The sequence below is a fragment of the Aulostomus chinensis genome, chromosome 10 (assembly GCF_037954235.1).
Source record: "Aulostomus chinensis isolate RoL2024-O1b breed Wild chromosome 10, RoL_Achi_v1.0, whole genome shotgun sequence".
NCBI lineage: Eukaryota > Metazoa > Chordata > Actinopteri > Syngnathiformes > Aulostomidae > Aulostomus > Aulostomus chinensis.
This window is the reverse complement of record NC_141329.1, coordinates 19984805-19997415: the sequence shown is the minus strand read 5'-3', so window position 1 is coordinate 19997415 and position 12611 is coordinate 19984805. Positions and strand designations below refer to the sequence as shown.

At 40.5% G+C, this 12611-nt stretch overlaps 1 protein-coding gene across 2 annotated transcripts in view; it reads left to right on the top strand.

Moving 5' to 3' along the window:
* Window positions 1-12611, top strand: part of schip1 (schwannomin interacting protein 1) — a 218425-nt gene that overhangs the window by 7384 nt on the left and 198430 nt on the right. For both annotated transcript variants that reach the window (XM_086216328.1, XM_086216329.1), the window contains exon 5: window positions 596-737. In XM_086216328.1, the coding sequence (XP_086072454.1) occupies window positions 596-737 (142 nt within the window). The remainder of the gene's footprint in view (window positions 1-595; window positions 738-12611) is intronic.

Here is a 12611-nt window from a genome sequence, read left to right as displayed (position 1 = left end):
GCACAGAGGTGAGACAGATGGGGGGGGGGGGGGGGGGAAGTCAAGTTAAACTTAGAAGGCAGTTGAACCAAAGGCAAGAAGAGGTAGATTAAGCAAAAAAAGAATACAAGTGAAGAAATTGGGGATGAAGGAGAGGAAAAGGGGAAAGGTATTGGTTTTGGAGCCGGGAGGGCATGCTTCTTAATTCAATTTGTTCCATTTGGCTCAGCTGTTTCTCTGCTCCACTGGAGGTGAATGTGTTTTTCCATTGGGTAATTGATCCTACACTTCCTCCTGGACCCTGGTGTTCGGGGTGATCTCAAGGATGAAAGAAAGAAAAGATTGAGAAGTGGTGTGTGAAGGTCAAGGTCAAGCAATTTTGAGTGGGATTCAAAGCAAATAATTTGGCAAAGTTAATATCAAATTTTGGGGAAAAGGAGTGTGAGAAATGCTAAGAAATTGGTGCAAGTTGAAAGAGAAATAATTTATGTGCCTCTTGAGTAGTTTAAACGGGTGTTAAATAGTTCTCTGTACAGCAAATTCCTGTCTTAATTCAGTTCATTGTCCTTGGTTTCACCATTACCTGAAGAGTAGAAACCATTATATTTCCTTCCAGGATCCAGCGTGCCTGGCGTGCCAGCATTTCCCGCCGAGGGAGCTGGCAGGGGCAAGATAAGAATCATACCAGTCCTCATCGAGAGGAGACGGTGCCTTCAGAGAGTCCCAAGGACCCTGCGATGACCACCCATCTTTCCCCGGTAAGAACGCAGACAGAACACCAGACACTGCGGTACAACACGTGATTGTGCCAGGTGGTGAGAGGTCATCTGCTGTCTAGTTATCAGCTGGGGTGTTGTTCCTGTGGAGAATGAAAAATCAATGGTGACTGGATGCATGGATGGGTAGACTAATAAAGAAGAGAGCAAAGGGAGGGGATGAGGGTGTGTGTGTTTACTTCCCGTGTCATCTGGGGCGGCGCAAGGGGTCGTATTGGTGGTGGTGGATGGGATGCCAGCTGGCACTGGGCCCAGATCTGTAATTAGCTGTTAATTAGGTAAATTTTCAAAGCTGGTTGATTGATTAATGAAGTGCCTCTGCCCTTGTCCTCCCTTAGCTCAACTCCACCCTCCTCCTCACCCCCTCTTTCTCCTCAGGGAACATAAGGGAGAATTAAACAGTGCTCACATGCCATGGCAGCCTCACAAAAGCCAGAGGAGGGGAAAAAAAGACAGTATGAGTAGATAAGTGGAGGTGGGAGAAGGAAACAGAGCTGACGAAAAAGAGATAAGGGGATGAATGCAAAAAGATACTAGTAGATCACCTTAAGTTTTAGGTGACACACATGCACACACACGCAGATCCACACACACGTACATGTACAGTCTGCTGGGCTGGTTTCTCAGTCTGCATTAGCTCCAACAGTGTAGTAATCTCACTGAGGCTCACAAGCTTCCTGCCCACGCTCTTTGCAGAGACTCGGCACAGAAAAATATGATGTCATGTCTGCATACTCACTAGTGTGTGTGAGTGTGTGTGTGTCTGTGTGTGAATGTGTGCACATGCGCTCCTTTTAAGCAGTGCTAGGAAAGCAAGATTCTTTTAGCAAACAGATGGGCTGGTGTCCTGTTGAGTGTGTGTGTGTGTGTGTGTGTGTGTGTGTGTGTGTGTGTGTGTGTGTGTGTGTGTGTTTGTGTGTCTGTGTATTTGCACATACTTTGTTTTGGGTTGTTTGTTCTGCTTGAAAGAGTTTGTTGTTCATTAGCACAGCAGCAAATGTCATCCTAATTAGAAAGTTGCTGTAACTTAAAAACCAAGATGACAAAGACCCCTCACATACACCCACTAGCCCTTAAACCCTATTTCCTCAACAAACACATGACATAAAAGATGACGGATTATTTACATAGTCTTATATAAAGTGTATAAATGTTCTTTCATTCATGTCTATGCGAGCTCATTAGTATGTAGGTTCTGGGGAGGCTTCTGCCCTGTGAGGTAGGGGGGAAGATTCATACATACTTAATGCATATTTCATGAAACAAATACATGCGTAGATAGAGGAATGCAGCATTTTTCACTCCTTCTTTTTACATGTCTTCCATATATTTTTAAGAACAGCCATGGTGGTCTCAGGCCTATAGACCCAAATGAATTACTTATGGATTGAGGGTCCAGCCCTACATGCCTCACTCTGGTCAGTCCTGGCCCACCAATAGAAAATCAATAGGTCTGAGTGTTGTGAACAGATCGCTGCTGCGTGTTGAGTGACCTGCGGGGGAAGTTGTGCAGGCTGTCAGAGGCTGACTGTGGAGTTGTTCCAAACTATGGAGTAAACCTGAAGGCACATAACTATGCTATGCTGCTATGAGCTTTTAAAAGCCACAGCATCTCAGCACCTGTCAGATAGCTTATCACACAGCAGTCTGTGTGCACATCCAGACATATTTTAGGACAGGTTCAGGGTGACATATGTGTAATGGTTGAAGGGGAACAGATATCTGCTCGCTGGGTAACTTATCCCAGTACAGAGGAAGACCCTGCCAGATCCAAATGTGGCTTCATAGGTAGCAGTAATCCAGTGTGCGGATATCTGTTCTGTTGAACCTTCCGACAGCTTATCACTGTCGTTCTGTTAAAAATAAAGCTATTGCAAGAAGATAATCCTGAAATGGTACTGGATAATAGGAGCTAATGTGCTTAATTCACAAGATACCAGGTTATTTCTTTATTGTATAAAGATAATTTACAAAGGCAAAATGCTGAAGGCCATGCTGCCTCTGCTGTGCCATGCTGTCTCTGTAATTACCTCCAGGTTAAATGCAACATTTTGAATATCCAGTTATTCTAGTGAAACTAAAAGTTATCCCAAATAAGTCCAGTTTTTAATACAGATGAGCTCATAGATTAGACTGCTGCATTGCTGCAAAAACTATAATCACGATTATAAGTTGAAAACACGAGTCATATAGAATATTTATATTTCTGCTCTGATGGATTCATTTGTTAAACTGTTTTTACACGTGTTGAAATATTTGAGAGGTGAACTGGTGAGTTTCCCAAATTATGCACAAACCGTAATTTTCATTTAAGGATGATGTAATGCACATTTATGATGCTTATGAGGATTTTTTTCTACATGACTCAATTATTTAACACAATTACTCATTGAATTTTGAAACCTGCTTGCCCGCTGTCCCTCGTCAAGATTGTGTGAAATCTTACGCGCTTCCGAAATAGGTGAATTTGTTCAGTCTTCTCCTTGCTCCGTCACAAAACAACAAGATCTTATCTCAGGTTTTTTTAGTCACTAGAAGCCAAAATTATTATCAAAAATGCAGTTCGAGCGATTGCCCAGCCTCCTTTGGCCGTAGTGGGGTATCCAGGAGGTCTGATGTTTGTGAGACTGGAGGGGAATTCCATAGTGCCTTTTTTATGAGCATAAATGTAGATCATCATCAGCTAGCTTTCACATTTTGCTTTGTATTCAGTTTTGAAATGGCTCTTTTGTAGTGTCATGTGAATGCCTGTTTGTGTAGGAGTGTCTACTTGCGTGTGAGCGTCAGTACATGCTGACTTTGTTGCTTCAGTGGATCCCATGATTCACAGCTGAGTGTGTGGCCCCTCTGGGATGGATTCATTCCCAGACACAAACCAGTGATCAAAGCTTAAGTGAGAGTGAAGATGATACACAGAAGCTACTAATAGATCTTCTGGGCTGCCTGATCACTAATGAAATATTCTCAGGGATGGATAGTTAAGAGAAGTGAAGGACTGTTGGTGAAAGACAGGGGGAAAGAAAACGTAGCATGAAAAATAAAGAGCATCAAAACTCAGGCAACTGCGCTAATACAAGTTTTTGTGTCCATTGATGTGTTTGTTTGCGGACATTGATCTTTTTCCATCTCTGTGACAAGCTGCAGTTTCTTATCCCCTTATTTTCCTGGGGTCCAGGCAGAGAGAAAGTGTTAGTGTAAGCATTGCCGCAGCCTGCGTGGGAGATCATTCTCTCATCTCTGAGAGCCAAGAATCTCACACAGGGAAATGACGGCTTCATCCGTGCCCCCCACCCCTACCCCCAACCCCAGTAATCCATTTTTCCCCCCTCTCTCACCACGTGTCATCCTCGCTTTCCCTCCCTCTGCATCTTCATTCACACACATCCATGCACACACACCAGTCCCCCCATTTTCTGCTAACCCATGACTTGTTTTATTGGTGTCAGTCGGCGACTCATTTGAAAGAAATTTATATACCTCTGCTCCAGAGTTGACATCGATCGGGCTTAACTCATTTAATAGCCATGACATTTGCCTATTAGCTTATTTACTGTCAAAACAGGCCCAGGCTCAGCTGGCTTCCTGAGAGACAGTAACTCTCATATTTGTATTCGTTATGGAACAAAATGTAATTTCTTGTGCAAGATGAGAACTCGTTTCAATGCAAGTCAGACATGAACTCACAGGTCTTATTTTCACCTCTGCCGCAGAGTTGCAGGCTTTTATTTGCAGCCAACTTAATATAGGAATATATTATAACTTTTCACCGTCTCCTCATTCGCTGTCTTAATTTGCCGACTTTCCGCTTGTCATAAAAACGTTTCATAAACCACAAGATAGTTTAAGCACCTTCACGTCTCGTCAGTGCCATGAAAAAAAGTTGTTTTGTCGTAATTGCAATTGTCGTAATTGCAATCGTCATAACAGCGCTCGTAATTTTGGGAAGTTGTACTTGTTTAGGTTATTCCTCATTACCAAGCACATGTACCAGTCTGGACAGTACGACAGGTTGACAAAGGCAGGAGTACACATATTTTTCAGCCCCTAAACCCCAAATTTAAGGTGCAAGAGTTCTGGTAAACACACATCCAATAATAAGCCTATCAAAATACTGTCAAATTTAGATTCATCTTTATTCAACTGCTATTCTGTACCATCGTTTTCATGGTATTTTTATGCTTTTTAACAACTATGGTAATTTTCACACCCCACCTTGGGAACTTTTGGTTCAGTTTGACTGCCTGTATTTGGTGTTACACTGATGTCATTGAACTGCAGATCCAGCACAAACGTTTTACCTTAAGAGCCATATTGTACAATTTCTTTGAAGGCTATTAATATGGAAGTCTGCAGAAAGTGCGTTCTTTTGACCTGAACCAAAAGAACGGCAAACTGGACTCTGTAAGAGATGCTGATGGATTACTGATCAAAGGGAAACAGAGAAGTCGACCGAATCAGTTACAGCTCAGGTGATTTCTCTCCCCATCCATGTTTCATTTCATTTGAGATTGACATTTATTATTTATCTATGTTAGGACTTGCCCCCCCCCAGCTATAATTTTAGACCTGTATATTATTTTGATAGCAGTTTCTGTTTTGAGAATATGAGAGTCAATGCAGACACCTGGCAGGTCTATAAAGTGGTGCTCCAAAATAGCCATTGATTTTGTAAAAGCCCATTGGGAAGATATCTTAGAGATTTATCATGGCGGAACAGTACGGTGGAAGAAAAAAAGAGGATAGCGGATGACTCTAAGGATGTAGAGAGAAGGATGGACGGTTGATAAGCTGAAAGGAGGGGTGAGAGAACGTAGTGAAAATGTGGATTTTGGAGTGATAATGAAGGTAATCACTCTATATTAGATCCTTTGTGAACATGTGTGTGTGTGTGTGTGGGGGGGGGGGCTCGGGAATGTGTGAGTCAGTGTCCCATTTCTTCTTTTTCTCTCTTCAGTCTGCACAAAGAGAAATATTGACCATAATATCTGTGGACCTGGAAAGAACATACACTCTCAGCCCATGTACACAAAACAGCCTTGTGTGCCACATTAAAAACATCTTATGACCCCGTCAAACAAAATCAATGGGAGCTGTTACCCAGATGGGGAAGAGCTGACAAGTGGGAAAGCAGAGAGGGCAGGAGAGATCTTGATGAAGAAGACACAGGGGGAAAGATGGGACGAATGAGCTCACATTAGTCGACACACTCCTTTACTCCATGACAACACAAACGCTGTTTTTCTTGAGAACAGGATAATGAATTACTTGATTGCCCAGCTGACATTACTTGAACTAAACAAGCATGGAGCAGCCAACATATTTCAAATGGACAATGTGCACACACACACACACACACAAATACAAATCTGCTAGAAACATCACCCAGCCATCTGAGGCAGTAATAACAAACTGGCACCTAAGGCTGTATGCTTCTATCTGCCATCCCTCTCTCTCTCTCTCTCTCTCTCTCTCTCTCTCTCCCCCTCCCCCCCCCCTCTTCTGCTACCTCTATTTTTCTTTCCTCATCCATGCTTGCATCTACTGCTTTCACACCCCTTTCCCCTCTTCTCTCTTACATATTGGGCTTGTCCCCCTCTTTAGCCCATCTCATACGTAGATTGACTCTCTTCTTATGTCCAGTGAGTCTTCCATAATGAGATCCCTGGGGGAGAGAGGAGTAACAAAGTCCAGAGGAGGGCAGCAAAAGGGAGAGGAAGAGTTGAAGGTTGGCCTCTTCCCTGGCCTGCTGTGATAGGAAATGCTCCACCTCTTGCTATCAGCCCCCTCTCCTGCTCACCAGAAATCTATCATTAATGTCCATTAACCAGATCAGAGGCATTATAATCCTCCACTGACAGCATTCCTGCTGTGTGTACATTTGGTTGTGAGGAGAAGCCAAGGGGAGGGTTTGAGACTAGTAGCTCTCCTTAGAGAGCAGAAGGTATCAGGCTTGTAAATTTGAATCAAAAGTGTGCGTATGTAAGAGAAGGCTGGGTCAGAGGATGAAGAGAGAATGAAGTTCAGCCTGTGTGTTACATGTTTTATATCATCCCGAGTGCAGCACTCTCTTTTCATGTGATCACCTCACTGGTCAGATAGAAAATATTCTCCTTGACATGTGTGCTTTTGGGTTTTAGTTCTGATCGCCTTTACTCTATATTATAGAGTAAATTATTATAGAGTCTATTATAATCTCTGTTCTCTTGCTTAGATGTAGTGAACACCTCCCACAGATTAGTCCTCACTGCATCGACCATGAGGACGACCATTAGAAAGGAGCGACGAGCCAGTCACTGACTGTTAAACGTCAGGCACCTGCCTGTTATCATAAAGTCCATGCTGTGACAACTAACTGCTGTTTGTCTCATTAGCCGCTGCACTAACAGGGCTGCTCATCACAGTTCAAGCAGGAGCTCAATAAAAAAGACCATTAATGAAATGTTCCCCGTCCATATAAGGACACATTGTGTTTGGTAATGTGCGTTGGTCGCATTTATATTGACACACTCTCATTACCACTACCTATTTAAACTGATTACAGTTTAGAATTAGGTCCAAACTAATTAATGTAATGTAAAATTTTGCAATTCAGATTCAGCGTTTAAGTGCAGTCCTTCAGACTCAAAAAAAAAAAAAAACAGTTCCAAAATTTTAAACATGCACATCTTTCTTTTAATGTGGCAACTCACTGATATGTTTGTTCTGCTCTCTGCTACTTTATCCTTTTTTTTTTTAAGGGAAATTGTGGGTACTGTGCACATATAACCCACCAGGATCATTTTCAGAACACATTTAGGATTTAAATTTGGCATTTCAGATGCAAATTCATGTGTAACTTTACTTTTACAGCGTAAGATTCAATGATGTGCAAGTATATATATATATGTATATATATATATATATCATATGTATGTATATATATGTATATGTATGTATATATATATGTATATGTATGTATATATGTATGTATATATATATATGTATGTATATATGTATGTATATATATATGTATGTATATATATGTATATGTATATATATGTATGTATATATATGTGTATATATGTATGTATATATATGTATACATATTTATGTATATATATGTATATGTATATATGTATACATATATGTATATATGTATGTATGTATATATGTATATATATGTATATATATGTATGTGTATATATGTATATATATATATATATATATATATATATATATATATTTCAGGCAAAATTTCTCGCTGTTCGATGCTAAATTTTGACCACTCAGCCACGTTGACTGTTGGCATGCAAGTGTGTTTTTAATATAAGCGTATTGCTTTGGAAGGGTCCACTGTAGTCCTTCAGGTGGATTTCTCACACGCCCATTCGATCTCTATGTGCCCTTTCTCATGTCTTTTTGATCCATGTGCCAGGAATAAAAAGGAGAGATGTGTTGTCCTCTGCACATAATGAGTTTCCATTCTTTACTGCACCACAAAGAAGAGAACATAAAACATTAAGGGAGAGAAAGATAAGTAGATAGAGGATTGCTGTTGGCTGAAAGCTAGGGATTCCAATGCAGCCATGTGTGCACGTTAGTGTGTAAAACTGTGTTTGTGTTGTTGGAAGTGAATGTGCTTTAGTGTGTTGGGAAATCTTCACAGCCATGGGCCTTTGCTTTGAAGTTTGCCTTTGTCTATAATAGATTGTTGAATCTTTGAAGCCAGAGTCAGAGCTCTTATATTTGCATATGCATTTACATCAACTTAAAGGTGTTGTATAGGCTTATGTGTTTATGTCCAAAGCATGTGTATGTGTGCGCGCACACCCATAAACCTGTCTAGTTTCACCTTCAGCAATTTAAATATTGGCCCACTGTGTCCTCACAAGCTCTTACATCACCATGGTAACAGTGAACTTACTCAGATGTCATTATTTACTTATGCAAATGGTATCCTGCAGCTGTCCAGTTCATCAATCACAATCCTCAGCGTATTGTATAAATTCAGCCAAAGAGGTGAGAACAGTCAGTCTCAGCTCTTAGTTATGTAACATAACCATCACTGAGCAGCAGCATGTCCAATTACTCTGCTAGAAATCACCACTTATATTAAGGAAGTCACAAATCTCACATTACCTCATGGTTGGTATTAACATTAGCATTAACACTTTACCTCAGTTTAATGTCCTGTAATTCTAGATTTTGGTTTAAAAGCTCTTGTGCTGGAGCAACATTTCCAATATGTGCGTGTGAGAGCGCTACTGAGACTTAATGGCATTTTACTTTTGTTCTGTGGAGCTCCACTCCTAAAACTCTTTCTCACCAGTTCTTTAAACTTCTAAAGCCACTGTGTTAGATGTGTAAATCCCCCCCCCCCCAAAAAAAAAGTGTTAGTTAAAAAAGATGAGCAAGATGGCTGCATCTGATTGTGGATGAGGTTGTTCTGTCCTCTTTTGGCTGAGGCACCTTTGAGTCAAGTAATAAAGTATATGTCCCTTTTGGGTTGGGAACAAATGTGTGTGTGATTGACAAGTAAGTCAGTGCAGCATCTGCAGTAATGTGAGAGCAAATGCATTTTATTTCCATTCATCTACATTTACTCAGCTTTGGCTGGTGAAGAAAAATTGTGAAAACACACACACATCTGGACTGACTCTTGCAGATGTGGATTGCATCGGACAGATTAGAACTCTTTTCTTTAAAGCTGGGGTGGTTTTGACAAGAGTGCCTCCTGTGGTGGTATTGCTGGCACATGTGTGCATGGCACAAGTGTGTGTATGTTGGGGGGGGGGGGGGCATCTGTGATACTTTACAAAGATAAATGGTTGTAAAATAATTATATGACCTCCCACATTTTCATGATGATATGATGCTGATAGCTTGGATCCTTGTTCCTGGCATTTGTCACCAGCGGACATGATTGTAGTCTCCCCATGTAAAAGATAAGTGATCCTCCTCATGAAGCAATTTCAGAGAGCCTGACAACTCATGGCAAACTTGAAATGCTTTCTTTGCAGAGCTAATGAATACTTCTGAATTACTATTATATCTCAGTGGTCATAATTGTCAGTGTGTGTGAGGGGAACTGTTTACGGTAAATCATTTACTTTGACAAAAGTCATCATGCAACGCCTCCAAATGTTCTTCCTCCCGCATCATTTAGGAGATGCTATTTCCTTCCAGTGTAAACAATGAGAGGGCGCAATTTGTATTGAGCTCGAAATACCAAGACGGCGTTGAGACTGGCAGACAGGGAGAAAGCAAACAAAGGCAGTGAACAATGTACTTTTTCTGCCATTTTTGCTGTTTTCTAGCTTCAATCCTAAAAGGTGGTTATGTGTTATTTCAAGCAGCGTGCAGAATACAGAAGCATTCTTCTACTGCTAGAGAGTACAAAATGTACTAGCCTTTTTTTTTCTCATACAACCCTTAAACAATGAGTTTGTTAAATTAGATCGTATTTTTTGTCAGCCTACTAGTAAGTAATAAAGACTGTAGGTCACAGGACCAGAAGCCTTCCCTCATCTTTTGGCCAAATAGTTGTTTTTTTTTTCCGTATTTCAGAATTTGTACAATTTATGGTTGTTATTTTAGCTGAATTTTACCTTGTATTTTAATGTTCATTTATGGCACTTTTGTTAGTTCTAGCTGTAGTGAAATGGGCTCTGGAATTAAGCTGGACTTACTTTACAAATGATTAATTTGTTGTTTCAAGACTAATCATTACCTCGTAAACACAAGTCTGCACGTGTATCACAACTCATCTTCACCCTCTCAGAATACTGTCTTGCGTTCAGTACATTCTTGTACAGAAAAACGAGGACTGTCTGACACGCAGACAGAATATAACACAGTTGTTACATTTTCTATTGCAATTGTTTAAACACAAAAAAGGAGATACCATTGTATGTATTGAAGGGGAACAGGCTCAGAGCTATAAAACCTTAGTTGGAGGGGGATGAGGAGATAAAAAGCCACCGTGAGGAACGAGGAGGCTATGAATCTTTAAATCCTTTAGATGCAGTTTTCTGGATAGAAAATAAATCAAAATAATTTAGCCTGTTAAAATGCATGGAAGCTAGGATCTGTTTAAGATTCAACAATAAGAATGGGATTCTTGTTTTAAATACTGTAGGAGGGCAGCACCATTAGCATAGCAGCTAATTACTAACTCCAGATGGCATTCTGGGGATCCAGTTTTTCCTCTGGTGGTGTTTTATTTACTCGGCACTAAAGACATTTAGTTAGTTGACTTCTAGGAGTTAAGCATTTCTCCTTGAAGTGGTCTATTGTTTAATTGCAGTTGTAAACTATCTCTGTATAATGCTAATGAACATTGTTGTAGAAAGCCCATTTAAAATGCATGAGGGAAAATGGAGAAGTACTGGATTTTGAGCTTGAGTTTAAACAAAATCTCTGTACGATTTTTTTGTCTCTCTTGTTCTTTAACATTATGTTGGCTGTAAATGTCAGTCACCCCCCAAAAACGCTGCTCTCTTTCATGTGTGAGTTTTGTTTTCTCGGTGCAATTACCGTTAAACTAAATGAGAAAGCCCATCGAGATGATGGATGATTCCAAATCTCTTCAGGCACTCAGAACTAAAAATTGTGAAACAAAAAACAAAAACCATTTGATTATTTGAAACTCTTTTTTTGAAATGCTGATAACCTTTGTGTTGGGTTTTGTTTCAGTGGTGTTTTACATTTTGTTCCTCAAATCTTACACATCTTTGTCTTTCTTTATGTTCTCATTTTCCTTTCAACCAAAAAGTTTGTATGTGCACCTTTGACACTGCTTCTGAGCAAGGTCAGAGTACTGCGAAATAGGGAGCACATACATTCAGACAGATAGTGTAATCTATTTTTAGGGCACATCTGAGGTGTGTCATGTCTGCATCTGCAGAATTATCTCATTAATCTGTGACAGGGTGTTTGTGTCTGTCTGTCAGTGGTCAGACACTAAATGAGCTGCTACCTTCCATGCAGGGGAAGACGGTGCTTCAGAATTTCATGATTCGTGGGAAAATTGCCCTTAAAAATAGAAAAGAAGCCAGTGAGACCATGTTTACATGGCAAAAACAGCACATTTAGTTTATCAGCTGCACCGGGAGTCAACACAAGATTTTCATGAATTATTTTAGAGCCCATTACACAATGATCCTAGTTATGTGCATGAAATAAGGCAAATACTTCCTGCGGTATTTGGAAACTAAGAAAACAATGAAGTGCAACTGAATAAATCAGTAAAACAAAAGTCATAAAGGATGGTGGGGCAATGGTGTTAACAGATTAACCGTAATTCAAGAACTTGAAGTACAGACTTTGTTGAACAAATCTTTAGAAAGTGCATGTAAATTCAGTACTTAACATCCGTGCTCCTGATCAGCTCATTTGTGATACTAAAAAGACGAGAGAACCGCTTGTCATGATTGAGGGTTATTAACAATCTGTAATGCTTCCCATCTCAGAGTACTGTGCAGCCAAACACACTCACTTTAGCTGCCTGTTGGAAGCAGCTTGGCTGTATCAGTGACAGCAGCACTGTAGTAGCATGTGTAGAAGCTCAGTAATGATTATATTTAGCCCCTTATCTCCCAGACGGCTCTCTGAACACACAGTTGCCTGGCACAACAGCCTATTCTGGTGAGCGCTGTTGAAACTGGGAACACTTAATGCCATTCTGGCCTGGACAAATCATTATCTTCTGTTTGGTGGGGAAGAAAATGGCTCTCTGTTTCTTGCAGCGGTTTTCACTTTTAGCTTAGCGCAGCTTCACTTGCAGCATGAAAAATACAAATCGTCCTCGTTTTTCACTTTCAATTCCTTTGTGTTTTCTCCTCACCTGTATTGTCTCTCAACATTCTTTCTTTCTCT